Source organism: Suillus discolor (genome assembly GCF_016758755.1).
Source record: "Suillus discolor strain FC423 chromosome Unknown F5147scaffold_7, whole genome shotgun sequence".
Classification (NCBI taxonomy): domain Eukaryota; kingdom Fungi; phylum Basidiomycota; class Agaricomycetes; order Boletales; family Suillaceae; genus Suillus; species Suillus discolor.
In genome coordinates, this window is record NW_024541254.1 from 301,848 (window position 1) to 328,807 (window position 26,960).

Below are 26,960 nucleotides of genomic sequence, written 5' to 3' on the forward strand. Positions count from 1 at the left end.
CGAACTCAAGGAACCACGAGTCGATGTCCATCTATTTGGTGATTCCCTGTACATCTCTCCCTCATCGAAGCCCATGCATGTCCTCGGTCAAAATGACATTAATATATTCCCCTCACCTTCAAGCCGGCAGCGGTCACAGCTTCCTGAACATTCGTCAATTGCCCTTCACCGCATAAGCATACAATTGGTTGCATCCTTGCTTTTCAAGTTGACAATCTTTTCTCAGTTCTCTGTCCAGGCAAGATCATCCCTCCCCCATGGCACTATCGGCTCAATCGGATGAGTCGTATAGAATCATTCGGTTCTTCTTAGCGTGCCGTTTTCAGTGGTCTTCACATTGTGCGCATTACTATACGAAATACACTCGATTCTACATTTGGCCTCGGTGTGCTGACTGAGTAGTACCATACAAGTCCAATCACTCTAAGATTCGCCCCCTTCGACCTCGGCTGGCCACTTTCGCTGAAGACCGGTCACGACGTTGTCTACATTAAATTCTTCCGCTAATCCTGGTCGTGATCTCCATTACCAGCGCTTAGTGTAATCATACCAGGGTCTATATCGTACGAGCAGCCCCCAACAGCATGGTAATACACGTGTAGTATGAACTGAACCCTCAACCTCTCTCTCAGCTGAACTCTATCCAGTCCCCATATCCTTACCCCCGTCTTCCCTTCTCACAGATTCCGTCCATAACTCCATCGCACCATCATGCCTGATAGCTCAGAAAGCCGATATATCAGGCTTGAAGGCGAGTTCCTCCTGCCTTCGCATCTGTTTTATCATCCTCACACTCTATCTACAGTCATCAACGGAAAGAATATTCGAGTTCCTTCCAAGCACATGGCATCCTATGAGCTTAGTCGAATGCTAGGCGGTGGTGAGGTTGTTGGAGGCCTTCAAATGTCATGGAATGAGCTACTCGATGATGGAGATGAGCCATTTGGTGAGTGGTTCGCTTCTCGTTCATCCGCATACACTAACGTCTCGTAGACTTATCCTTCCCACCCGTGCGCGGTGTCCACCCTTCCCTCAAGCTGAAGGCCGCCATTGTACATGCTTGCAACTATCAGGACGACGCACTGTTCGATGTGAGTGACGCTGGTATCTGTTCTGTTGGCTTTTGCTGACAGAACGCAAACTGCAGTCCCTCTTAGACTGCGAGATTGCTCGAGACACAGATGCTGGCCACGTACAATTTCCCGCATACGTGACGAGCAAGACAGTCTCTCACCTGAACGACGCTGTAGAGCATTTTCAGTTGGTTCTGGACCAGTGTCCGGTCAGCCATCCAGACCATGCAACGGCTCTCACCAACCTTGCGTGGGCCCGCCTCAAAGGCTACATCCGAAATGATCTTCAAGACATCGATGCCACCACTTCCCTCTTCCGCGACGCCCTTACATTGCGTCCGCAGCCCCATCCATACCATCCATTATCTCTATATAATCTCACCGAAGCGCTGACTTGGCGCCACAACAAGAAAAGTACTGCTGCCGACATCTGCGAAGCCGCCCAACTCTATCATGAACTACTGCCCCTCTGTCCAGAGGGCACCTACCTTCGTAGCATCGCAGCAGGGAAAAATGGTGTTGATTATGTGATCAGTGGATGCAACAATCTTCCAACAGACGCATCCGATGAAGGCATCCATCTTCGAAGAGTCGTCCTCGAGCTCTGTCCTCTGGGCCATCAACTCCGTCCCAGAGCCCTCGGCATGCTTGCATACGCAGTCGAAGGACATTTTAATCAGCACGGCAACATCGATGATCTTGACACGAGCATACAGCTTTGTCGTGAAGCCGTGTCTCTGTGCCCTGAGGGACATACTGTCCATGCTGCCTACCTGGACAACTTGACCGTCTCACTCGTGGGCACAGATATCACGATTCCTCCTTAAACGACCCCCATCGCCTGTTTCGACAAACGCGGCAACATTGATGACATCACCCGAGCTATCAGCCTCTATCGCGAGGCACTGACGTTGCACCCACCTGGGCATCCACATCATGACACCACGCTTAACAACCTTGCCCTCGCGCTCAATACCAGAGACGAATCGCATGTTAGCGAGGATCTTAGCGAGGCCATTGATTCGCATCGCGAATCCCTTCGGTTAAAGCGGCTTGACCATCCAGGGCGCCATGCAACTCTTATCAATCTGAGCTCGGCGCTTTGCTCTCGTTTCACGCAAACTCAGAAGAATGAAGATGTCAAGGAGGCCATCACTCTCTGCAAATAATCATTAAAGGCTTTGTATTCACTACAGCCAGACAAATACTACTCATATTCCAGGCTACAGGAAGCCTCGTTACCAGATTCTACACAACCCTGCTGATTTGTCGCTCGCTATAAAGAACTTCAGATTTACATTTTGACAGCCACGTGATGACACAATCATCTCAAACTAAAACGCCGCTCTCGAATCTGGTTGTGTCCCACTACAGCTTTCACGTCCATTCCTCTTCATGCAGCTCATCCATTTCAAACAAAGGCAGATCGGTCTGGGAAGGAGCCATGCCTGGAGGATCTCTACATCTGCTCTTACACGCCGACACTTTCTGCTCTGTTCAGGTCTAGACAGTCGATGAAGAAGCGCATGCCTCCGTCCTTTGTGGCGACCGGACAGGGTCAAACGGGTGCACGGAAAGGCAAGGCACTCTTGGCTGTCGGACAGCGAGCTCGAGCTTGTCCATAAGCTCGTCCCTGCAATGGTCAACCGCACCACTATTTCTGGCGGCGCAGCCACACGAGCAGGTGCACTCGAAGTTTTGCAGCAGAACACCTGGGTGCACCTTGCTTGTCATGGCAAGCAGGACCTCAAACAGCCTTACAATTCGCATTTTGTTATGAGAGACGAACATTTGACGTTGCTCGATATCATGGAGAAACATATTCCGCAGGCCGAGTTCGCGTTCTTATCGGCTTGTCACACTGCTGTAGGACACCCGACGAAGTGATCCACCTCGCAGTTGGTATTCAGTTTTCAGGGTTCAAGAGCGTCGTTGGCACGCTGTGGGAGGTCCACGATCCTGTCGCGAAACACGTCGAAGCTTTTTACAGGTATATATTTGGAGATTTGAAGGATGGTGGTGTCGTGGACTGTACGAAGGCAGCCTGGGCATTCAACTGTACTACGCACGCCGTGAAGACGAAAATGCCGCTCGAGCAGAGGATAGTTTTTGCTCATATTGATATTGGTGTGTAGTTCTACCTCGTATTGCTGTCGTCTGGTACATATTTACATGCCCATCACACATCCTGATATCAAACTGCATGACATTCCACGCCTGAATCGGCCTTGGCGTTGTTCCTGTATATGATAGTAATTGGAGAGGCCACGGGGACTAGAGGCCAAAAACAGATGCACAGGTTCGTGCCATAGATAGTGATGCATCAAACAGGACAACTGTATCGCACCCGGGATGTGATTCTGAATGAGCGGCCGGTCCTGTGCTCCTGTGATACAGTTAGAACTGAAAGCTATTTGCGAGCATGCCACATCTAGCGCTGAGAGGGTCAAGCAAGCGGTGGAGTAGGCTCACATACATATATGTGTGTCAGGACATTAAGGGTAAAAATACAGATGTTATATGTACAACTCTCTGAGCTCTGGAGCTTGTATTGGGACGTAAACAGACAAAATGTTTGTTCTATCGTAACATTATGTACATAGCATAGACAAATACTTATACTTATCGAAAGGACATAGGTGGGTGGCGGACAGGAATGTCACGGTGCTGAGGAGGAGTGTGGGAAATGTTGAGATCCGACGTTCTTTGCACTCTGGTGGGCCTGCCGCGGCTAATGATGCATGATGTATTGGCTGTACTACTAGGCAGCGATCATGATGCATCCCTGCAGTCGCAGCAAAACCTTGCATCGATCTGACATGGTCGCCTACCCATATTTAGTCTTGGCGCTCTGGGCGCCCACTTGTACTGGCGATTTCGCCAGGTCAAGGCAACATCTCTACAAATTCAATCCAAATGAACAGCAGCGTCACCGCCCTACTTCATCTGTTGATATCTTCTTGTCATATTTTGGTTTGTTTTGCAATATCTGAGCCTATAGCTACGGATAGAAAGAATAAGAATTCAGTCGTTTCTTCTGTAAAAGAGACGAGGGAAACGGGGTGCCGGAAAAGTAAAAGAAAAGCATACACTGCTTTCTCCAGGATCAGTTTCTTCGGACAGGCCTAAGGCCAATGAGGCCGAGCAATCATTGAAAGGTTGACAAACGTATATATATAGATTTCCGATTGGGTTCGCTTTGTTATTCGTTAGTCGCAGGCCCGGTTAATTTTAAAGGTATCACCAGGAGCTGTGCAGTGCCTTTGGGTGTGGTACATATAAGATTGGAGAAATTCTAGGTGATACAGTACACCAAAAACAACACCCAAGTGTTCCAATGTCTATCAAATTACCACTTAGCAAGGCGTCCTTCACCCTTGATACCTCTGGTGTCATGGGATTCTTCGGCGGAGAAGAAGCAATCTCTGCGATGTCCACTGTCCATCTCTACCAGGGCAGGCATTTACTCGGATGGTACAACTCTCCTGGAAGCTATACTGTCGCCAAGAAATTTGGCCAGTTGGCGAAATCTCGACTCTGGGACGGCATCTTTCCAGGACCGAATCCAACGCCTGAAGAAATGTTTGGCCTGGATGGGAAGGATGGACCTCGCTTTATCGGGGCATTCTCGGGCACAGATATGACGACCACAGGACACCTCGCATACCTCATAGCCCAAAAGGCAAAAGAGACCAAGGCAAAGACCGATTCCGGAGGAAGAATCACTATACCGGGGTCGGTGAGCATCATAGACGTTGACAACGCGGAATGGCAGCAGGGAGGCAACGTACCAAGGATGAAAGGTTTTCATGCCCTGTTTGCTGCCATACCCATCACCAGCAGTCTGGCAGCGTGCCTCGCTTGTGCATATGTTCTTGATTGGCTCGCATTCGGGCTGATCATTCTAGGCATGGTCTCGAGTGGCCTGTCTTGCCTTGTCATCGGTTCAGGGAGGCTGCATTTCAAGCCTGTCAAACCTTCGTCATATGCACCGCGGGGAGATGGATTTCTTATGATGCGCAATGATATTGTCATTTTGAAGGGCGCAGAGAAACAGGTGGCGTCGATAACCAAGGGCAAACTCGTGCTGGACATGGGTAATCATCATGGCGAAGAGTTCAACGCCGTCGGGATCTGCTCCCTGCTACTCCTGTCACAGTTTCTTATTCAACTTCTCCTCGTTCCTCGAGCAACACTATTCGGCCAGATTATGTTCCTGTCGTCGCTTGCAGTGTCTTGGGCGTACAATTCGTTTCTGTCGTCACTGGAGAAAGAGAAGATTCAGACCGATATACTGTGGAAATCACTAGATGAACCACCAATCACGAAATTTGTGCTCCCCAACAGGACATCGGAAGCGGCGTGCGCATGCTTCATCTTGCACGCAGGCGTCGACAAGTCGAGGAAATCATCCACAGATTTCAAGCCGAAGAAAATTCTGGAGTGCATGATCCCCAATGATACAAGAGTTTGGGAGGCATGGAGGAAACATGTGGCGGAGCAGGTGTTGGGTGAACAGAAAATCAAACATTTTAGTCCGATTGGAGAGCTCGTAGCGGACTTGGACGCTGAAGAACAGAAGCTCCTGGGGCAATTACTGGCAGACGCCGAGTACGGTTATGAATGTTACCAAAAATATTACGTAGGGATCAGTGGCTTGATACCCTAGTCTAGAGAAAACGTAGTACGAGAAGGAGTGCTTGGAGGCCATCGACAGAAAGGGTGTCATTTGCTGAATCACACCTGGAGGAAACGATACAAATTGTCAGTAACTTAATTAAAGTAGAGTTAATAGGGATGACAAAAAGCATAATACTACTTAATATTGAGCGCTCCGATTGCAAATTACAACCGTCATTTAGCCTCTGCAAGGGTCAATTGCTGGCGGTTACTGCGACTAAAGCAGAAACACAGCACAACTAGTAACCTCAGGCTGTTGGGAGTGCTTGGTTCGTCTTTGCGCAGGAACTAAGGAATACGAATTCGGATAGCAGCACGCACCATCATGATTTGGCTTTCGTCTACTCCGGTGCCCGACCGATGCGGATAGAAAATGGCGGATCCTCTCAGTACTAGTGTTAGATCCGCGGCCTGCCAACGCTGCACATGAGGGATTTCAAACACCTTCAGCGGCGCTCGTGGTAGTCCAGAAACGAGTGGTATTGCATGCACAGCCACCTGCAAACCAAATTTCGAGTGTCTTATTATGTAATCACCGAGACCTTCCTTCCAATGTCAGACGACTTCAATTCAGATGTTCTCTAATCTCTCCTACTAGTAGACTAATCGAAGAAAGATAGGCATTTAACATCTCTCCCCGCAAAGATGATGGACGATTAAGGTTCCAAGCTTTCTCAGGGAACAAAGCTTGATCTAGAAGTCAGCGCTGGGATGCGGCTACCGACTTAGAGGCCCTTGTGACCATCAAGCTTGTGATAAGCCTCCATATAAGGTATGCCTAACCAAAAATACTCCAGCATGCACATGTACATAATATGGAGAACGTATCTGACCTCAGTCACGCCTGTCCTAATTAGAGCTTTGATGGGCCTCCCTGGGCCTCAGGCCTCAAGTGTGGCAATACTTACCTCGTTGGCTCAAGCATGGATCCGAAATGACAGTAATCTCTGGTAGTCGGACATGTGTGGGAGCAGCTCAAGAGTGGTCTACTTTCCGGGGAGTTGAAATTTCTCCCCAACGTAATATCTGGTACAAAATCACATATCTTTCATCTCCACTTTTCACAGCCTAGCCGTAATACCAACCTTCCCTCCAGTTTCACAGCGCTTCTTTGCTTGACCTGATATATCGGGTCTGGTCATGTCTACGTCACCTCCATCCCTGCCCAGCGCCCTCCACAATGAGGTAGTACAGGCTGAGGACATCCAGTCAGAAGAATCGTCCGACAAGGACTCGAACCAGATTGCTATTTTATCCATCAGCAATGATGAACCGCTCGTGACGAGAAGGGAGTTGTGGAGCTATTATCGTGAGTGGTACACATGTATCGTCCCTTATCATTCTCCGACAAAGCTCAACGCCAGTATACTGTAATGGTGACAATGTGAGTCGGTCGAATATTATGGGGCCCGCTCTGCTTATATATGCTTCACACAATCAGGGTGTCGGTCCTCTGGGCTATACACAAACTCTGTTCCAGGGGCTTGCCACAGCAGCGGGATATGATCCCGTCGCAGGCCCCGGCTCGTCATGCCTTGCAACAACTGCTTCTGGTCAATGCGTGGTTCCCTGGGGTGGCGGCACAAAGTCGGTTTCTAGTGTGGTGCTGATCGCGAATGGCATCAGTTTCGCCATAATGACAGCCATATTCACTACCATCGGTTCTGCCGCTGACTACGGCACGTTCGGACGGTGGTTACTGTTTGCTGTCACAGTGGTATGCTGGGCTGCACAGTATGCATGTATGGCGCTTACCAGTGCGTTTCCGGGCATCTTGTGTTTCCCGCGATGTCTGATCGTTTTGTGCAGCGCCGAACCGATGGGTCCTTGCGATGGTTCTTTACATCCTCGGTTTCGTATCATACGGCGCAACTCTGGTTTTCTTTTCCGCTCTATTCCCTCGCCTCGCGCGTAATACCCCACATGCACGCCAATTGAGAGAGAAGTACGAAAACGGCGAGATTTCTCCTGAAGTTTACGAGCAAGAGGAATCTCTGGAAAAGAATAGGATCAGTAATATTTCTACCGTGCGCTGTAGGGGCTGTGTCTTTTGTCGTCGGAAGCTAACGATCGTTCGATATAGGCTCATAGTAATGTCGGGTATGTAGTTACCTTATTACTAAACTTAACGCTTTTGTTGCCGATGACGAACAACCCGAAGGTGGACAATTATGTCCTCGTGCTGTAAGCTTCTTTTCAATCAAATATTTGAGGTGCTGTATTGATTGACGTGTAGTGTCACCACGTACTGGGTGGTGCTTGGTATCTGGTGGTGTGAGTATATTGTAGCTCGTCTTTAGTAGGCTTCTTACTGAAAACTCTCGAGTCATCCTCCAGGAGCCCAGGCCAGGCCCTAATTTACCTGCAGGCGAACACTACACGACGATTGGGTGGAAGCAGGTGAGTATTTGGTAAAACATTCCTGAGAAATCGACTCACACGAACATCAGATCTGGGCTGCGCTGAAAACATACAAGCATCTTCCCTACACCTTTGTGTATCTGTTCTCTTTCTTCCTTCTCGCAGATGTTTGTTTGGTTGTCTGTCTCTTGAGCGATGCCTGACATCTTGGACAGGGACTGAATACCACCGGAACTCTCGTTAGCATTTGCCAGAACAACAAGTTCAGTTTCTCGTTCCTGCAAAACACCTACTTGGGCTTGTCACAGGCGATTACCTCGACTATCAGTACTCTCGCCTTCTGGTACATCCAGAGATATTGGAAGATCAGCACGAAGAAGATGGTGTGTGGCGTTAGTGTTGCACGTACTCGTTTATCTGACTGTCAACGGTACAGTTTGTGGTGACTAATGTTGTTACTATTTTGATTCCGCTGTGGGGTATGATTGGAATATGGACAGAAAAACTTGGGTCGGTATTATTCGACTTGTTTCTTCTATCCATCGTCCCTCTAACATGTACATCAGATTCCATAATGTCTGGGAGTTCTGGTTCGTGAAGAATCCACCTTTTCTATCTTGTTTTCATATCCTTCTCAGGGCATACAACATTGTGTTCGGCCTTTTCCAGGCGCCCTACTACGCGTTCTCCCAAACAATGATGGCCGAGCTTAGTCCACCCGGTTTTGATAACATGGTGTGTACTTTACCTTTGTTGTGCTTCACATCACATTGCGTTCGGCTTACATTGGCCAGTTCTTCGGTCTCTTCGGTCTGTCCAACCGCGCTTCTTCTATGGTAGGACCCAATGTCATACAGGCCATCATCGAGAAGACGGGGAACAACTGGCAGGGGTTCCCGTTCCTCTTTGCTTTGTGCACGGCTGCATCGCTGGTGATCTGGTTCGGGGTTGATGTCACGAAGGGGCGTAGGGATGCTGTGAAGTGGGCGGCTGAGCAGCGCAGCCACACACACTAGAACGATTTATATATATGCTCTTTGGGTGGCTTCAGGCATTTCTGATATATCCATCATGTCAGGACACAACATCCAACATCCATCTATCAAGGAAACAACAGTGGCCAAGGTGCAGATAGAAGAGGTAGAATTGTGTCATATCCACCACAGTTCAATTCACTTCAAAGGAGCCTGGAGGCCGTCTGATCGTCTTTCTGACGTTGCTGCAGTTTCGCGTGGTACCCAGTGTTCGGATTCGGTGTACGGCTCAGTACTTAACAGCGACTTCGGGTGTTAATGTTTTCAAACTGGCCTGATAATTTGGGCTATGTCGGTTTATACTTTTGAACGTCCAGTTTCTATATCTCTCCCTGAAAGGATGACGAACGATGACTAGTCACTCTCGGCTTGATAGGAAACAAAACCGGTTTTATAATAATACCGTACAAAGTTGCCAAGTTTGTTTCATATTTGTTCCACCACAAGTTGCAAGCTGCAAGTCTCCAGCGACGCCAGCTACCACCTTGAACTTCGGTCCGGAATCTATCTCGTTTGACAACATCCGAGTCAATGCTGAGTTCGTTCGACTAGAAGACATTTGTAATGGGGAAAGAACGATGCGCCGAGAATTTGCCTTGGACTGGGATGTAAATGGTCCAGGGACAGAAGTATTAGAAGAGAGTGTATTCAACTTTGCGAAACCACCGCGCGGTTGACGAGGGACTGTCGACTAGTGCCAGCAGTCACCGAACCACAATGCAAAGACTTGGATTCCGATGCAAATTCTGCCACCTGGCAGAACATGGTTCTGCCGAGAAATTTTGCCAGTTTTGCCGGCAGAACTGCTTCAAAATAGCTGCCCCACAACACTAGCTCAGCCTTTGCCCCATAAGGTACGCGCGCAACCATTAGTAAATGCGAAAGAGAAGTTTGGAGCACACATGGCCAATCACGCATCTTTGTTCGGTCTACCGGAGCTCGTTCTCGACCGCCATGTCTACGTTACCTCCATCGGAAGACTTAATAGCCCGTCCCTTCCACGCTGATGTAAAACAGGTTCAACTAGATATCAAGTCTGACCTGGACGCGAACCAAATTGCTATTTCATCGATCAACTTGGATGATCCGCTCGTGACCAGAAGGGAGTTGTTGAGCTATTACTGTGCGTTCCAATACACGTGCTTCCTCCCCGCCACTCCTTGATTAAGCTAAACATCAGTGTACTCTAACGGTGGTAACGTGAGTCAGTCCCAGAATTCGTGTATCCCCCACTCTACTTATTTCACGTGCCTCCAACCAGGGTGTCGGTTTGGGCTATACACAGACCCTGTTCCAGGGGCTTGCCACGGCGGCGGGATATGATCCCGTTGTAGGCCCCGGCTCGTCATGCCTTGCAACGACTGCTTCTGGTCAATGCGTAGTTCCTTGGGGTAGCGGAACAAAGTCAGTTTCCAGTGTGGTGCTGACTGCAGATGGTATTAGTTTCGCCATCATGACAGTTATATTAACTACTATCGGTTCTGCTGCTGACTATGGTACATTCGGACGGTGGTTACTATTCGCTATCACAGTAGTATGTTGGGCTGCACAGTATGCTTGTATGACACTTACCAGTGAGTTTCCGGGTACCACGCATTTTCTTAAAGTCTGATCATTTCGTGCACCAGCACCAAACCGATGGGTTTTTGCGATGATTCTGTCCATCATCGGTTTCGTCTCATACAGTATTACTCTGGTCTTCTATGCTGCTTTATTCCCTCGTCTCGCGCGAAATACACCACGTGTACGCCAGTTGAGAGAGAAGTATGAAAACGGCGAGATTTCTCCTGAAGTTTACGATCAAGAGGAGTCGCTGGAAAAGAATAGGATTACCGATATTTTTACTGTGCGTCTTCTTCGTGTTGTTGTCACGTGCTGACTATCTTTTGTACAGGTTCATAGCAATGTCGGATATCTAACCACATTATTGCTGAACTTGGCGCTTTTGCTGCCGATGGCGAACAACCCTAAGGTAGACAATTATGTGATCGTGGTGTGAGTTTCTATCGTTTGCGAGTTCAAGTCGTTGTATCGATACATGTAGTGTCAACACATATTGGGTGGTATTAGGCATTTGGTGGTGTGAGTACACATTGGCTGGTCTTTCTGGGCTTCCTGCTGAGAACCTTTGAGTTGTCTTCCAGGAATCTAGGCCAGGCCCCGAATTGCCTAAAGGTGAACATTACCTGACAATTGGATGGAAGCAGGTAAGCATCTAGCGGGATACCGTGAACTTTGCTCACGCAAGTGTTAGATCTGGGCTGCGCTGAAAACACACAAGCATCTTCCCTACACCTTTGTGTATCTGTCCTCCTACTTTCTTCTTGCAGACGTACTGTTTGGTTGTCCGTATTTCAAGCCGCACCTGACATAATTTTGGATAGGGGCTCAATACTACTGGAACCCTTGTTGGCATATGTCAGAACGACAAGTTCAGTTTCTCGTTCCTGCAAAATACATACCTGGGCTTGTCTCAAGCGATCACTTCGACAATCAGCTCGCTCGCCTTTTGGTACATCCAGAAATATTGGAAGATCAGCACAAAGAAGATGGTATGTATCGCTACCTTGTCATGTTATCTCTATTTGACTGTCAATGACACAGTTTGTGGTCACAAATGTCGTGACGATTTTGATTCCGCTATGGGGTATGATCGGAATATGGACAGAGAAACTTGGGTCGGTGTCATTCGATTTGTTTCATGATATCATCATCCCTCTAAGGAGTGCATTAGGTTCCACAACGTATGGGAGTTCTGGTTTGTCAAGACTATGCGCCTGTTTCGTTGTGTTTTTATATTCTCATCAGGGCGTACAACGTGATGTTTGGTCTCTTCCAGGCGCCCTATTACGCGTACTCTCTGGCAATGATGGCTGAACTTAGTCCGCCAGGTTTTGAAAACATGGTGTGTAATTCGCTTTCCTCGTTCCCATCGCGTTCACTCACATTCAAGTTAACTAGTTCTTCGGTCTCTTCGGTCTGTTCAACCGTGCCTCTTCCATGGTAGGGCCCAATGTCATACAAGTCATCATCGACAAGACGGGAAACAACTGGCAGGGTTTCCCCTTCCTGTTTGCGATGTGCACGGCTGCCTCTGTGGTGATCTGGTTTGGGGTTGATGTCACAAAGGGGCGCAGTGATGCTGTGGGGTGGGCGGCTGAGCAGCGCAGGCGTATACACTAGAGCGATCGTTGTATATTTTCGCTCTTTGAGGAGACCTGGACCATTTCTGATCCATGTTAGAAAGTTGGAGTAGTCCCTAGATCTGACATAGATACTTGTAGAGTCTAGACATTTTCACCGCTGCTTTATTGCAAAACAAGAAATCACGTGACCACTTCTGCTTTGAACTTCTTCGTTCACTGACGAGTCTACATCTTGAACTCAGAGTCACAGCATCCAGATTCCACACCCGGTCACGATGTCAAAACGAGGCGCATCTCCACCGCCATCTACAGAAGGAACTCTCATTAAAAGAGCGCGCTCGAACTCCCCTGCTCAAAATCAAATTATCATTTCATCTGGCAACGATGACCGACAGAAAGGTCTCATACGAAGCGTCAAGCGCACAAGCAACCTAGAAGCACCTATCGTTAGCTTGAGCGGATCTCACTCGGTGAGACTTGTAAACAATTTTTGTTTAGGATGGTGTATTAATGAGTTCGAAGGCGGAAATTCTGAGCTGTAGATTTGACCCTACTGGACAAAACATTGCTGCTTGTTCAGCGGACAGAAGTGTCTGTACGTGACATCTCTGAGTGTACTATGCGAACTGTTTACAAGTGAGGTATAGCTTTGTGGAGGACGTATCCACCAAATACCAACTACGGCCTCCTCTCTAGCCACCATAAAGCGCCCATCCTTGACCTTCAATGGTCCCTCTTCTCACCGCTCCTTTATACCGTATCCGCAGACCAAATGCTGTCCTTTACGGATCTTACCACCGGCCAGCGGACAAGAAAAATTCGTGCTCATCGCGGAATTATAAACGCGCTGGACCGGACTATGGCAGGCGGTGCTGGTATCGAGCTCATTGCCACCGCCTCAGACGATGGAACTGTACGTGTGTGGGAGGGTGGCGAAGATGGTTCGAAGAGCAGTGTTGCAGTGTTTGAACTCGGATGTCCAGCGACGAGTGTCGCGTGGAGTGCGGATGGGCAGAACCTCTATATTGGCGCGCTAGACAACGAGATTCATGTATATGACTTGCGCAAGGGCGAGCAGGTTTATGCCCTGACTGGTCATACGGACACGCCGACGTCGCTTGCATTATCACCCAATGGTGCCTACCTCCTCTCACCTTCATTCTCATCTCATACCGTCATTCATGATGTACGCCCGTTTTCGCCCTCGCCAACGAGGATACACCGTGTGTTGCAGGGTGCTCCAGCTGGTTTCGAGAACACGCTTTTGAAAGGTGCATGGAGCAAGGACGATGGGGGACAACGGGTCGCGGTCGGTGGTGCGGATCGGATGGTTTGTGTTTGGGACGTCGACAGTGGGCGTGTGTTGTACAAGGTTGGTGTTATCCCATTCGACTTCTTGCGTGTGACTTACCATCTTTTAGCTGCCGGGGCACAGGGGCACAGTCACTTGTGTAGACTTTCACCCAAAAGAGCCCATCAGTAAGATTTCCTCTCTGTCTGGTTGATTTTCACTGACGTGTCTACAGTTCTTACTGGCAGCAAGGACGGAACTATGCTGTTGGGCGAATTAGATTCTGGTGTGTAAAATAATGCGATGCGTCAAGTAACGCGGAGCGCCGCTGTCACATTTGATAGTTTGATATTTCAGTTCAAACTCACCAGACATCGATTTGTTGTTATTCTTATCATCCATGCTGCATTGAATTAATATTAGTCGCGGCTTCCTCGGAAAGTAAGTTCGTGCATTAGTAATTTAAAAGTATTGTCGACTGTGAGATGGACTTCAAAGTTCCTTACGTTGCCATGTCAAACGATGTAACTTAAAATTAAGCAGCCTCCACGAATTCCAGGAGTCAGGCGGTTATTTTTCGAATTTCTAACGCTACACAAAAGAAAATAAAGGTGTCCCGAAATACAGGAAAATATAATGACCACCGCAGGGGTCGAACCTGCAATCTCCTGATTACAAAGTCGTAGTCAGACGCGATGCCATTTCGCCAGGCGGCCTTGTTGATGGCACTTTATTTATGTTACACATGCACGACAAGCAACTTCATAACGCGGTCTTAATGTAAATGATAATTTTAAGCCGAACTTCTGCTGTTTCATACAAGTCTCATATGTATGGGACACGAAACGTCACAGAACGTATCACAGAGTCTCCTTTTCTCTTTTCGCTCTATCACCAGTGCTAAGCACCAGCTAACGAGGATCGGACCCGAGCGTTGACTGACCCTTCTCTATTTGACTGCTATATCTGTTATCTGCGTCTACCTTCTGAGTTGTCTCATATGCTGTCTGCGTCAGTGACGACCACTCCTCGGCCACGACCGCCAGGTCGGGTACGAAGAATTTCTACCCACGTCAAAACTTCCCCGCCTCCTCCGTACGTTGCCACATCGCTTCTTGATGATCCACTGGATAACTCCTCGGATCTGAAACGAGAGTCTTTCAACGGCGCATCTGCAATCGCTGCATGGGATGACATCCCTACTAATCATCCTCAAGATTGGAATGGGAGGTCTCCTGAGGAGCTGTCTGAGCTCCTCCTGAAAGCTGATGAGCTCATTAAAGACCGAGAAAATGGTGTGTCCTTTGATGCTTTATTCTAGAGAAATGGACTCAAATCGTTATCCCCGTGTAGAACTCAGTTTCACTACAGCTGTCTGTAAATCATTGTACGAAAATAATCTAGAGCTCCAGAACAAGCACAAGGCGCTTCTGGCTCGCTTGCCTACTTCATCAGCATCTGTCTCTCCATCCGGATCCTCAGCATCCTCTCCAACTACTCCCGGAACACCTCTTCCACACTCCCCGCATTATTATACCAATACCTCTTCCTCCTCCCACGCGAGCACCAGTGCATCTCGCTCGCGCCGGTCGCAGAGACGCGTCTCTGTCTCCCCTGCGGACCTTGCTCTACTTTCCGATCAGAATGCTGAGCTCCTTGCTAAGCTAGAAAAGCTTGAATCTGAATCCGTCCAGACTGATCAAGCGGGACGGCGAAAATTGCGCTGTTTGGAGAAAGAGATTCAAGGGCTCCGAGAGGAGCTCGAAACAACTCGTGCCAGGAGCGACGAGCTCGAGAACAAGGCGAAACTTGTTAGTCCCAGCCTTGAGTCTGAGGAAGCGTCAAAGAGGCGACATGAGAGAGAGGAGCGAGTCCGCGCCCTACGGGGTAGGAGCGAGAGCGATGCGAATGACGGAGAAGTACGGGACTTTGCGCCAGGGGGGGCTCTTGCATCTCAAGGGGTCTCGAAGAGATCTACCGTGCTAGGCAGGTCAGAGAAACGCAAGCGTCCATCGCAGTGTCTACGCCGGCATGCTTCTGAAGCCATCTTTCGTTCGGCCCCTACGGATAGCAAGCTTTCAAGAAAGATGTCTTTATACAACGGTCCCTCTCGATCGTTCTCGCAGTTACAGTCTCCTCCCCCCGCTCAGTTGCCAGTCCAGACAACGCCCGAATATGCGCTCGTGTCGCAGCTCCTTCAAAAGATCTGTGAGCTCGAACAGATTAATTCACAAATAACGGTGCAGCAAGAGAAAACGACGGCATCGCTTCAGTCGGTTCAAAGAGACGCCGCAAGCATCCAGCTCCTATATGAGAGCCTTAGTGATGTCGATGCCATTGACTGGCTAGCTGAAGATGACAGCTTCGAGAATCCCGGTGTCCACGAGGAAAATGAACATGACGAGGAAGACGAGACAATTCGTTTCGCCAGTCTCCGTCGGTCTATGCTCGCGGATTCCTCGGTTGATTTTGATAGCGGCATTGAACCAGACAAACAGAGTAGCATGCGGCACGCAATTCTTCCAGAGCTCTTCCCTCTACCTGCACATCATCGCACACGTCGATCTGTTGTTGGATTATTTGACTCCCCGACTGTATCTGATGTCAGTGATGCACCGTTTGTACAATCACTGATTATCCCTGGTCTATCGGCCGTTCCTTTTGTCCCTCAGCCCATTACGGAACCTGTAACCCCCGAAGAATTGGACTTGCCATCACCTCTAGCTGCGGCATTACCTACCGCAGAATTCACGCCCCCCCAGACTCTGGACAATGAGCTAGGGCTTGCATGGGACAACTGTCATGAAAACGACCACTTCCGCACACCAAGTTTAATCGATCTTACATCGCTTTCTCCTTTATCCGCTGGCAATGCCGTCGGCGTTCCGGATTCCGGCACTCCTTCCCCGAAAGACAAGCTATCCTTTCCTCCGTCTTCAAGTTATAGATCAGCTCCCTCCACATCTTCCACCTCGTTTGCGGAGCAAGTTAGCTTGAAAATAGACGGTGTTCATGATTTTGAGTCCCTGACGTATAGTCCGCCCAATGCGCACATGGAAACACTTGCAGACAAGAAGTATCGCAAGTCGCACACCATTCGCATGCGCACAAACCACTGGACTGAAGGTCGCTTTGAAGCAACACTTCTTTCTGCCCCGCAGAGGGGGAGCTCTGCTGATCTCGCCCGTCCTTCCACTCCAGTCCCTCAAAGACTCGTAAACGAGTTCGTGGATAGCATAAGCCGCCATCGCACTCATTCCCTTTCCCGCGGTCTCACAGATAATGAACCAAGGACAGCTTCTGCATCGCCAGCCTCCCTTCGTCAGCGACTTCAGAAGCCCCAGAAGCGACGGTTCGTATCGTTCGTCTTAGAGCTGTGGTTGTGGTTTCAGTTCGCTATCGTTGTGGTCATCTTTCTTTGGGCGATGGCGAAGCGCGGACCGAAGAGTGTGTTGGAGGAAGCTCAGAGAAGGAAGATTCAGTGACAATGTTTTGGGCGGTGTTTCATTGTACTGTAGGTTTAATATTGAACATGCCCTAGGCTAATGATATATGAGATTCTCCGCTAGAGCTTTGATTTGATGTGCTACGGTACGACCGGAACGGTGCACGCAATAGGCTACTTACGCAACCCATTTGCGCAAAATGTGCTGACTAGTCTTTGACCGAATGGCATGTTCTCGAACTCGATGCTGACACGGGTGCCGGTTCCTGGAATCCTAGCCTAGTGCAGCTACGGTGCCACACGTGTGTCCACTAGCTGGTAGTTGGGCGCGGTTGGGGCGCGGACGATTTTTTTCGGAGTGGCGTCTACCACGTACATGCTGTACACGTTTCAAGTAAACCTGCCGAATTATTCATCCTCTTTTCTTTTTTTGAGACACAAGTATGCTCATGTTACCGTTGTGCTCAGGCTAGTGATATAAACATCCTAAATATTAATATACCAACACTCAGACACACAGTCTATTGGTCAGTCAGTACTTCAGTATCGAGTCAAGACTTAGTAGCACACTGGACCCACACACCCGCGCCCCGAACCGATTCGGATCTGGGACGAAGTACTAGTATGGCACAACTACTAAGTGGCCAACTGCGCGCGTCTCTCGCACAAGTCTGAGCAATAATGGTCAAGCCATGATGGCATGGTGTTGCGGAGTGTGTCGTTCGACTATTAATTTCACTTGACACTCGAGCTAAACTGTTCATCCGCTTGAGTCTCACGTGTTGTCCTGGCTTGGTCCTGGCTTCATTGATAAAAGCTCATAATGTAAGCTCCGAGCCTTAGTTACGGTCCCCGAACCCTTGATGACGTTTTGTATGGCTCCACAGGCATATCTATGACTACTAGTACCCCATATCACAAAATGACACCAGTGCCTTGGCAAATGAAGCATTCCTGTGCTGCTACAGTGAGGCTCGTATAGCCAGTTTTGACTTTCTTACCCCAGCTTGTATCTTGGCATCTCGAACGGAAAATGCGGCACTCACGTACAGATGTGGCAATGCGCCATGTGCTTACAAGTGAGGGTTGGTAAACCCCCACTAGATTTGTCTGTTCACACGACTGCACACGACGCCATCAAACTTCAAAACTGACAAATCCGACGGCGTTGGCATGAGAGTATAAAGTGATAGAAAATACCTTTCGATCTAACGCTTTGACAAACAGCTTTCTCTCCTTTTGACGTGTCTGAAAAGTCTAACATACAGGAATCACTCGTGCAAGTTATCCCCTCCGCCGATACCACCGAGTCCCCGCTACCGATTAGAGAGCCACTCCCCGGAACGTCGACAACTTCCTCACCTCCCGCTGTGGAAATGCCTTTACCTGCAATCAAGGTACCGTCTCCAGTCAGCACGTCGAGGTCTGTGACGCTCGAAGAATGCAAGTCCGGCATAACCGAGAGACAAGAGAATGGCTTCCTTCGACGGTGGCAGCAATGGTTCGTACTCTCCAGTCAAAGTAATCGGGCGATCTTATTGATTAATTCTAGGAACTACCTTCATGATTGCTGGAAACCCTACGAATGCATCGAACAGACTCCCCGTGTAGCCACCCAGGAGCCTACTTATTTCTACTTAAACGTTCGACGGAAGACAGATGAAGGTGCGCCCTCAGGCCTCAGGCATTACATAGCTGCAATTGATGTACCAGTATGTAGAGAAACCAAAACTGGTTTTCAGTGATTCTAGTCCCATTTTACTCGCCTGCTTACGGTACGGCGGATTTAAGCACTCAGTTTATCAGATGGTGAATCATTATCTTCTGCAGCTCCATTGTCGGGGGTGAATGCTTGAGCCAAGATCCACAAGTCCACATCGACGAGCTACTTTTGGAGCTAGATTCGTTGGACAGTCGCACCGGTGACGCACGTAAGGCTTTGGAAGATAACAAAGAAGATGACATCGCACAAAGTGCGAAAGCGCTCGGGCATGCGTATGAGGGTCTACATGGTATGTAACTTGTACCCTTTATGGTAACTGCTTTCATACCTTTTATGATGGCAGACGGCGACGTGCGCACGTACCTTACGGCCGCAGTCCAGCAGCTTGACATTCTCTTACTCTTGCTTAAAGAAGAATTCAAATCAATGTGCGACATGTCCTTTGTTTTTATCTCTTGGTATCTGATTTCCCGTAGAGCTGAAAGATTGAAACATGCAGTAGTACACGGTCGCATACCGCTCGATCTGCTGGAGTTCTACTTCCGGAAGAATCAGCAGTACTACTACCTCGACGATAATGATGATTTTGTGAGAGAACCAACAATACTCTGCGAGACCTTCAGATAGATGAAATATGCAGGATGCATTCCGTTTGATCTCAACTTTTTACGATGACTTTGACCAGTAAGTTGTAAATGTTACTTGTGGGAATGGCATTTTCCCATTTTCTTCTGCAGAACATTCACCCTCAACGGCGAGGGTGTATTCTGGAACGGAACCAAGTGGGTTACGGTCGAGCGAGGTCGGGTGGTTAAACTAACTGAGGTCTGTCCCCGATACTATCCTACTTTCGTCGTACTAATGACATTCAGGGGTCGTTGATCTTGGCTGATTTTCAAACATACGAGATGACGCCTGAGATACGTAGACGACTTACAGGTAAGAGCACATGTCCCGCAAATGTCCCGCGTTAACCCTGGCTCTAGAACGCGGCAGGAAGTACGCCTCGCTAGCGGGGTTCCATTACAAACTTCGTGCGTTCTCTAATTGCTATTGAATTATTAAGTCAACCTTACCCCTCTTAGACAGAGGAGTGCGCCCGATCATGAGATAGGTGGATAGTTTCTCACTGACCTGTCGTCTCCAACAGCGACGGATCATAGTTGATCGCTTAGCCTGGAATACATTCGGCTACAACCACACGTAAGGAATTGTTTGCCAGTCATTCATTGTGTGATCTCATTGACTCCGACTAGAGATGATACCTCTTTCCCGTACCCTCTTCTTCAAGACAGAAGCAAGGCCCGAGACAATGATAATATCCCGGCTGTGCCGGAAGATGATATCGCTCTTCTCCCGCGATTCATGCCAGGTTTTGATCTGGAACGCAAGGTAATCACATAAAGGTATACATTCGAGCGCCTCTGATAGTGCTTGGCTTCCTGCAAGTCGTGGGGCTTCTTCGATGTTGATGAAATCGAGCCAATAAGATTCAATGAAAATGCCTGGAAGCACATTGTGCTTGACGAAAGCTCAAAGGTAAAGCCAATGAACTCAAATATTTGTTCGTCTTCTCATTACGACAGGATGTCATCGAAGGAGTTGTGGGTGCATTCGACTTCAGCAAGGAGGCCATGGCAGATGAAGAACAATCGGGCTTGGTAGGTCGAGTTACCTGTTTGTTCAAAAATAGTACCGAATGTTACGGTGCACCTCTCGCTGGCAGGTTATACTCCTGCATGGACCATCAGGGACTGGCAAAACGGCGACCGTTGAAGCTATAGCGGAACATTTTAAACGGCCCTTGCTCTCTCTCGCAGCTATGTTCCCTTCCGTTGGATACGACCTTACTTGTGGACACGTTGACATCCCGTCTGGATGTATGTTCATGGACTATTATCCACCTTGATGCAAATTCAGTATTTCACAGGTAGCAAGATCATGGAATGCCATAGTATTGATTGAAGCTGGAGATGTGCGGTATTTTACATGTTTTTTCAATCATGAGTTGACTTGCATCCAGCTTCTCATGCAGACTCAGAGGCACGAGCCAATAGTGCGCATTAGGTGTCTCCGTCTTGTGCTACCCTGACCTGTGATCAGATGGAGGAACAAAATCGCATCTCGACGATACTCGACTTCTTTGAGCGGCATCGGTGCATTGTATTTGTTACTGCGAGAACTACATGTACTGCATACATGTCGCATTTTGCTATTAGTACAGGTTTTATTTGCTAACTTATCAGTCCCATGCTCACCTATCACTCCTACAGCTATCCAGTATCCTGAATTAGATGGCGATTCACGCCAAACTATGTGGTCCAGTATGCTCTCAGAGGAAGCAGACAATATATCTCGCCGAGACATCGAGGAGCTGTCTAGAGTTGCAGTCAACGGTAAGTAAACCCACCCTCTTGTAGACTGTCGCTTCAATATTTGGCAGGTCGGGCGATGAGGAACATTCATACTACAGCCAAAGCACTAGCGCGTTCTCGGTACTTGTCTTCATTTTCATTTGCTGTGAGATCTCTGATTGATTCAATATCATAGTAAACAACCTATATCTCTATACCATTTGAAGACTGCTGCAAAAATACAAGGACAGGTTGAAGGTGCAGGATATCATCTTTACTGGTGACCTAGTCCAGAGCCGCAAGTTTATTAGAATACCCTTTAACTGAACTGCAAGAATGTAATACTTGGATGGACAATGTATGTAGACTCTCGATAGACGTATAGTAGGGCATTTTTTTTGGATTTCTTGATTATGAACGATGTAGCAAGTGTGATTGTCATCGATCAGTAAATCGCGTGAGCTCCTGTCACGTGTGTCGTCACATGATTCACTGATATCATATAATTTATTATAATTTATTATAAATTTATAATGCATTCCCTTCAAGTCTACTTCCACTAGGCGCCGTCGCCGGCGATGACCTTGCTTTCGTTTGTAATTTGAAAGACGAAGGGAACGAGCACACTTGAAACGGTATTTTGGAAGGACAGAGACTGGTCACAATCGTAGGAAATGTATGAGCGAGGACTACGATTCGCCAACAGAGAATGCGGAAAATGCCGTTGTTTGCAGTTGTGGACGATTTGCAGGTTGGCATATCACCTTGTGGCAAGCAAGGTGAAAATGTCATCTGCGGCCGCCGGCGTCCTCATCAAACTCTTCTAGCCCACTACAGGTCAAGAGAAAGAGAGTTACCGAATAATGTGATGGTTCAATACTACGCCGGATACATTGCGAGATTTTCTTTGATGGCGTCGGGGAGATCACGCGCATGCCCACCAAAAAAGGAACCAAAGAAGAGAATATGGGGTGAGCTAAATTGTTTGCCTGCTAAACGCGTGATCGACTGAAGATAAGCTAGCTTTGCCTACGTCGACTTTGCTACGCCAGATGCCAAAGTCATAGCAATAACCCAGTCCGAACCAGAGCTTCACGGTCGGAATTTACTGATCAAAGATGGTACGTATGCGTGCGGTTTACTCTACGCACTCGATGTTTAAGCTTGCATTCCCGTATATGTAGGAAATGATTTTGTGGGCCGTCCCATAACTACACCACCGGCGGGAACACAAGAGGACGCCAAGGGTCCCTCTTCAGGCAAATCAGTGAGCGACCTGACGAAGACTCTGCGTGTACAGAAGCAGCCTCCTGCACAAACATTATTCCTTGGAAATCTTGGTTTTGATACTACCGTGGACTCGATTCGTGAACTCTTCGAGGCTCATAGACACCCACAAAAGTCTGGAAAAGGTGTGAAAGCGAATGAGGCCGAGGCTAGTGCCGGGGAGGATGACAATGTCACAAAAGATGTTTGGTTACGAAAGGTCCGCATGGGAACTTTTGAAGACAGTGGTGCATATGAAGAGTGAGTGCTTTGTCGTACAAGGCGCATGTAATACCAACGGAAGCATCCAGATTTGCCTTCCGACCTTACATCGCTTTCTCGTTCTTTATCCGCTGGCAACGCCGTCGGCGTTCCAGATTCCGGCACTCCTTCCCCGAAAGACAAGCTATCCTTTCCTCCGTCTTCTAGTTATATATTAGCTCCATCCACATCTTCCACCTCGTTTGCGGAGCAAGTTAGCTTGAAAATAAACGGTGTTCATGATTTTGAGCCCCTAACGTATAGTCCGCCCAATAAACACTTGCAGACAAGAAGTGTCGCAAGTCGCACACCATTCGCATGCTCACAAACCACTGGACTGAAGGTCGCTTGAAAGCAACACTTCTCTCTGCTCCGCAGAGGGGGAGCTCTACTGGACTCGCTCGTCCTTCCACTCCAGTTCCTCAAAGACTCGTAAACGAGTTCGTGGATAGCATAAGCCGCCATCGCACTCATTCCCTTTCCCGCAGTCTCACAGATGATCAACCAAGGACAGCTTCTGCATCGCCAGCCTCCCTTCGTCAGCGACTCCAGAAGCCCCAGAAGCGACGGTTCGTATTTTTCGTCTTGAAGCTGTGGTTGTGGTTTCAGTTCGCTATCGTTGTGGTCATCTTTCTTTGGGCGATGGCGAAGCGCGGACCGAAGAGTGTGTTGGAGGAAGCTCAGAGAAGGAAGATTCAGTGACCATATTTTGGGCGGTGTTTCATTGTACTGTAGGTTCAATATTGAACATGCCCTAGGCTAATGATATACGAGCTTCTCCGCTAGAGCTTTGGTTTGATGTGCTACCGACCGGAACGATAGGCTATTTACGTAACCCATTTGCGCAAAATATACTAGTCTTTGACGAATAGTATGTTCTCGAACTCGATGCTGACACGGGTGCCGGTTCCTCAGTAAACCTGCCGGATTATTTATCCTCTTTTCTTTTTTGAAATATATATTCGAGCTCATCGTGTCACCACGTGCACTGTGCTCATGGGCTAGTGATATAAACCTTCTAAATATTAATATACCGACGCTCAAACACACAGTTAGTAGTACTATGGCACAACTAAGTTAAATGTGCAATACTGGCCAACTGCGCGCGCCTCTCGCACAGGTCTGAACAATAACTGGTCAAGCCACTGTGATGCATGGTGTTGCGGAGTGTATCGTTCGACTATTAATTTCACTTGACGCTCGAACTAGTTCATCCGCTTCAAGGAGTCTCACGTGTTGTCCTGGCTTGGCGCGGCCACTGATCCTGCTTCATTGATAAAAGCTCAAAATGTAAGTTCCGAGCCTTAGCTACGGTCCCCGAACCGTTGATAACATTTTGTATGGTTCCACAGGCATATCTATAACTCCATATCACAGAATAACAAGTGCCTTGGCAAATGAAGCATTCCTATGCAAGTGAGGCTCGTATCGACTTTCTTCTCCCAGCTTGTATCTTGGCATCTCTAATGGAAAATGCACTCACGTACAGATGCTCATGTGCTTACAAGTGAGGGCCGATGCTTCCCAGTAAACGCCCACTAGATTTATCTATTCACACGACTGCACACGAGTATAAAGTGATAGAAAACACCTTTCGATCTAACGCTTTGACAAACAGCTTCCTCTCCTTTTGACATGTCTGAACAGTCTAACATACAGGAACCACTCGTGCAAGTTATCCCCTCCGCCGATACCACCGAGTCCCCGCTACCGATTAGAGAGCCACTTCCCGGAACGTCGACAACTTCCTCACCTCCCGCTGTGGAAATGCCTTCAACTGCAATCAAGGTACCGCCTCCAGTTAGCACACCGAGGTCTGTGACGCTCGAAGAATGTAAGTCCGGCATAACTGAGAGACAAGAGAATGGCTTCCTTCGACGGTGGCAGCAATGGTTCGTACTCTCCAGTCAAAGTAATCGGGCGATCTTATTGATTAATTCTAGGAACTACCTTCATGATTGCTGGAAACCCTACGAATACATCGAACAGACTCCCTGTGTGGTCACCCAGGAACCTACTTATTTCTACTTAAACGTTCGACGGAAGACAGGTGAAGGTGCGCCCTCAGGTATTGCATAGCTGCAATTGATGTACCAGTATATAGAGAAACCAAAACTGGTTTTCAGTGATTTTAGTCCCATTTTACTCGCCTGCTTACGGTACGGCGTATTTAAGCACTCAGTTTATCAGATGATGAATCATTATCTTCTGCAGCTCCATTGTCGGGGGTGAATGCTTGAGCCAAGATCCACAAGTCCACATCGACGAGCTACTTTTGGAGCTAGATTCGTTGGACAGTCGCACCAATGATGCGCGTAATGCTTTGGACGATAACAAAGAAGATGACATCGTACAAAGTGCGAAAGCGCTCGGGCATGCACATGAGGGTCTACATGGTATGTAGCACGTACTCTTTATGGTAACTCGTTTCATACCTTTTATGATGGCAGACGGCAATGTGCGCAAGTACCTTACGACCGCGGTCCAGCAGCTTGACATTCTCCTGCCCTTGCTTAAAGAAGAGTTCAAATCAATGTGCGACATGTCCTTTGTTTTTATCTCTTGGTATCTGATTTCCCGTAGAGCTGAACGATTGAAACATGCAGTAGTACACGGTCGCATACCGCTCGATCTGCTGGAGTTCCACTTCCGGAAGAATCAGCAGTACTACACTCTCGACGACGAAGATGATTTGGTAAGAGAACCAATAATACTCTGCGAGATACTCAGATAGATGAAACATGCAGGATGCATTCCGCTTGATCTCAACTTTTTACGATGACTTTGACCAGTAAGTTGTAAATGTTACTTGTGGGAATGGCATTTTTCCATTTTTTTCTGCAGAACATTTACCATTAACGGCGAGGGTGCATTCTGGAACGGAATCAAGTGGGTTCCGAATGACCCAGGTCGGAAGATTAAACTGGTTGAGGTCTGTTCCCGATACTATCCTACTTTCGTCGTACTAATGACATTCAGGGGTCGTTGATCTTGGCTGATTTTCAAACCTCCGAAATGACGCCTGAGATACGTAGACGACTTACAGGTAAGAGCACATGTCCCGCAAATGTCCCGCGTTAACCCTGGCTCTAGAACGCGGCAGGAAGTACGCCTCACTAGCGGGGTTCCATTACAAACTTTGTGCGTTCTCTAATTGCTATTGAATTATTAAGTTAATCTTACCTCTCTTAGACAGAGGAGTGCGCCCGATCATGAGATAGGTGGATAGTTTCTCACTGACCTGTCATCTCCAACAGCGACGGATCATAGTTGATCGCTTAGCCTGGAATACATTTGGCTACAAGCATACGTAAGGAATTGATTGCCAGTCATTGTCATTCATTTATGATCTCATTGACGACTAGAGGTGATACTCCTTTTCCATTCCCCCGTCTTCAAGACAGAAGCAAGGCCCGAGACAACAATAACATCCCGCCTGTGCCTGAAGATGATATTGCTCTTCTCCCGCAACTCGTGCTAGGTTTTGATATAGAACACAAGGTAATCACATATAAGTATACACTCGAGTACCTCTGATAGTGCTTGGCTTCCTGCAAGTCGTGGGGCTTCTTCGATGTTGATGAAATCGAGCCAATAAGATTCAATGAAAATGCCTGGAAGCACATTGTGCTTGACGAAAGCTCAAAGGTAAAGCCAATGAACTCAAATATTTGTTCGTCTTCTCATTACGACAGGATGTCATCGAAGGAGTTGTGGGTGCATTCGACTTCAGCAAGGAGGCCATGGCAGATGAAGAACAATCGGGCTTGGTAGGTCGAGTTACCTGTTCGTTCAAAAATAGTATCGAATGTTACGGCGCACCTCTCGCTGGCAGGCTATACTCCTGCATGGACCATCAGGGACCGGCAAAACGGCGACCGTTGAAGCTATAGCGGAACATTTTAAACGGCCCTTGCTCTCTCTCTCAGTATATTCCTTTCCGTTGGATACGATCTCACTCGTGGACACGTTGGCATTCTGTCTGGATGTATGTTCATGCACTGTTGTTCACCTTAATGCAAATTCAGTATTTCACAGATGGCAAGATCATGGAATGCCATAGTATTGATTGAAGCTGGGGATGTGCGGTATTTTACATGTTTTTTCAATCATGAGTTGACTTGCGTCCAGATTCTCATGCAGACTCAGAGGCACGAGCCAATAGTGCGCATTAGGTGTCTCCGTCTTGTGCTACCCTGACCTGCGATCAGATGGAGGAACAAAATCGCATCTCGACGATACTCGACTTCTTTGAGCGGCATCGGTGCATTGTATTTGTTACTGCGAGAACTACATGTACTGCATACATGTCGCATTTTGCTATTA

At 48.1% G+C, this 26,960-nt stretch overlaps 12 protein-coding genes and 1 non-coding gene across 13 annotated transcripts; 12 read left to right on the plus strand and 1 right to left on the minus strand.

Annotated features, from left to right (window-relative positions):
- Positions 1-518: 518 nt before the first annotated feature.
- F5147DRAFT_758350 (uncharacterized protein) lies at positions 519-946 on the plus strand (the record flags this gene model as incomplete). Its single annotated transcript, XM_041440401.1, has 2 exons — positions 519-751; positions 806-946. Coding segments are annotated over exons 1-2 (180 nt in total), but the record flags the coding sequence as incomplete, so codon positions are not given.
- Positions 947-1,138: 192 nt separating this feature from the next.
- Positions 1,139-2,233, plus strand: F5147DRAFT_817523 (uncharacterized protein; the record flags this gene model as incomplete). The annotated part of the gene is made up of 2 exons (XM_041443595.1): positions 1,139-1,804; positions 1,976-2,233. Coding segments are annotated over 2 exons (924 nt in total), but the record flags the coding sequence as incomplete, so codon positions are not given.
- A 183-nt stretch (positions 2,234-2,416) lies between these two features.
- F5147DRAFT_817527 (uncharacterized protein) lies at positions 2,417-3,281 on the plus strand. Its single transcript, XM_041443596.1, has 2 exons — positions 2,417-2,908; positions 2,944-3,281. The coding sequence occupies exons 1-2, from the start codon at positions 2,712-2,714 to the stop codon at positions 3,206-3,208; spliced, it is 462 nt and encodes a 153-aa protein (XP_041297188.1). The 5' UTR covers positions 2,417-2,711; the 3' UTR covers positions 3,209-3,281.
- A 482-nt stretch (positions 3,282-3,763) lies between these two features.
- F5147DRAFT_674718 (uncharacterized protein) lies at positions 3,764-4,101 on the plus strand. Its single transcript, XM_041435871.1, has one exon. The coding sequence runs from the start codon at positions 3,848-3,850 to the stop codon at positions 4,064-4,066; it is 219 nt and encodes a 72-aa protein (XP_041297189.1). The 5' UTR covers positions 3,764-3,847; the 3' UTR covers positions 4,067-4,101.
- Positions 4,102-4,132: 31 nt separating this feature from the next.
- On the plus strand, positions 4,133-6,223 carry F5147DRAFT_674720 (uncharacterized protein). Its single transcript, XM_041435872.1, has 2 exons — positions 4,133-5,816; positions 6,075-6,223. The coding sequence occupies exon 1, from the start codon at positions 4,411-4,413 to the stop codon at positions 5,740-5,742; it is 1,332 nt and encodes a 443-aa protein (XP_041297190.1). The 5' UTR covers positions 4,133-4,410; the 3' UTR covers positions 5,743-5,816; positions 6,075-6,223.
- Positions 6,224-6,893: 670 nt separating this feature from the next.
- Positions 6,894-9,517, plus strand: F5147DRAFT_817531 (autophagy-related protein 22-like protein; the record flags this gene model as incomplete). Its single annotated transcript, XM_041443597.1, has 13 exons — positions 6,894-7,062; positions 7,118-7,137; positions 7,195-7,510; positions 7,563-7,780; positions 7,837-7,937; positions 7,990-8,027; positions 8,080-8,153; positions 8,204-8,281; positions 8,330-8,497; positions 8,551-8,624; positions 8,681-8,704; positions 8,753-8,849; positions 8,909-9,517. 13 exons carry the CDS (start codon positions 6,894-6,896, stop codon positions 9,128-9,130), a joined length of 1,599 nt encoding a protein of 532 aa, XP_041297191.1. The 3' UTR covers positions 9,131-9,517.
- A 488-nt stretch (positions 9,518-10,005) lies between these two features.
- F5147DRAFT_674747 (autophagy-related protein 22-like protein) lies at positions 10,006-12,479 on the plus strand. Its single transcript, XM_041435873.1, has 13 exons — positions 10,006-10,271; positions 10,329-10,348; positions 10,410-10,722; positions 10,777-10,994; positions 11,043-11,143; positions 11,193-11,230; positions 11,282-11,355; positions 11,403-11,480; positions 11,533-11,700; positions 11,753-11,826; positions 11,883-11,906; positions 11,957-12,053; positions 12,110-12,479. Exons 1-13 carry the CDS (start codon positions 10,025-10,027, stop codon positions 12,329-12,331), a joined length of 1,674 nt encoding a protein of 557 aa, XP_041297192.1. The 5' UTR covers positions 10,006-10,024; the 3' UTR covers positions 12,332-12,479.
- Positions 12,480-12,497: 18 nt separating this feature from the next.
- F5147DRAFT_674765 (WD40-repeat-containing domain protein) lies at positions 12,498-14,069 on the plus strand. The gene is made up of 5 exons (XM_041435874.1): positions 12,498-12,764; positions 12,817-12,889; positions 12,942-13,666; positions 13,716-13,773; positions 13,821-14,069. Exons 1-5 carry the CDS (start codon positions 12,570-12,572, stop codon positions 13,877-13,879), a joined length of 1,110 nt encoding a protein of 369 aa, XP_041297193.1. The 5' UTR covers positions 12,498-12,569; the 3' UTR covers positions 13,880-14,069.
- Positions 14,070-14,222: 153 nt separating this feature from the next.
- On the minus strand, positions 14,223-14,301 carry F5147DRAFT_t39. Its single transcript has one exon. It is a non-coding gene; the product is annotated as a tRNA-Arg (tRNA).
- A 101-nt stretch (positions 14,302-14,402) lies between these two features.
- Positions 14,403-17,461, plus strand: F5147DRAFT_605836 (uncharacterized protein). Its single transcript, XM_041432330.1, has 2 exons — positions 14,403-14,880; positions 14,939-17,461. The coding sequence occupies exons 1-2, from the start codon at positions 14,586-14,588 to the stop codon at positions 17,068-17,070; spliced, it is 2,427 nt and encodes an 808-aa protein (XP_041297194.1). The 5' UTR covers positions 14,403-14,585; the 3' UTR covers positions 17,071-17,461.
- Positions 17,462-18,043: 582 nt separating this feature from the next.
- On the plus strand, positions 18,044-21,565 carry F5147DRAFT_674779 (uncharacterized protein). The gene is made up of 23 exons (XM_041435875.1): positions 18,044-18,243; positions 18,298-18,531; positions 18,583-18,695; positions 18,751-18,805; positions 18,861-19,042; positions 19,097-19,181; positions 19,230-19,341; positions 19,394-19,437; positions 19,491-19,578; positions 19,626-19,692; positions 19,740-19,787; positions 19,839-19,846; positions 19,904-19,956; positions 20,010-20,145; positions 20,203-20,292; positions 20,340-20,414; positions 20,480-20,587; positions 20,684-20,728; positions 20,777-20,809; positions 20,857-20,971; positions 21,027-21,149; positions 21,197-21,248; positions 21,304-21,565. The coding sequence occupies exons 2-23, from the start codon at positions 18,407-18,409 to the stop codon at positions 21,389-21,391; spliced, it is 1,845 nt and encodes a 614-aa protein (XP_041297195.1). The 5' UTR covers positions 18,044-18,243; positions 18,298-18,406; the 3' UTR covers positions 21,392-21,565.
- Positions 21,566-21,726: 161 nt separating this feature from the next.
- F5147DRAFT_381774 (uncharacterized protein) lies at positions 21,727-22,837 on the plus strand. Its single transcript, XM_041429486.1, has 4 exons — positions 21,727-22,078; positions 22,131-22,228; positions 22,292-22,634; positions 22,685-22,837. The coding sequence occupies exons 1-4, from the start codon at positions 22,041-22,043 to the stop codon at positions 22,800-22,802; spliced, it is 597 nt and encodes a 198-aa protein (XP_041297196.1). The 5' UTR covers positions 21,727-22,040; the 3' UTR covers positions 22,803-22,837.
- A 1,021-nt stretch (positions 22,838-23,858) lies between these two features.
- Positions 23,859-26,945, plus strand: F5147DRAFT_381763 (uncharacterized protein). Its single transcript, XM_041429485.1, has 19 exons — positions 23,859-23,924; positions 23,987-24,526; positions 24,578-24,690; positions 24,739-24,793; positions 24,849-25,030; positions 25,085-25,169; positions 25,218-25,329; positions 25,382-25,425; positions 25,479-25,566; positions 25,614-25,680; positions 25,728-25,775; positions 25,827-25,834; positions 25,892-25,944; positions 26,000-26,135; positions 26,193-26,282; positions 26,330-26,404; positions 26,470-26,622; positions 26,673-26,717; positions 26,766-26,945. The coding sequence occupies exons 2-19, from the start codon at positions 24,270-24,272 to the stop codon at positions 26,832-26,834; spliced, it is 1,680 nt and encodes a 559-aa protein (XP_041297197.1). The 5' UTR covers positions 23,859-23,924; positions 23,987-24,269; the 3' UTR covers positions 26,835-26,945.
- The last annotated feature ends 15 nt before the right edge of the window (positions 26,946-26,960 follow it).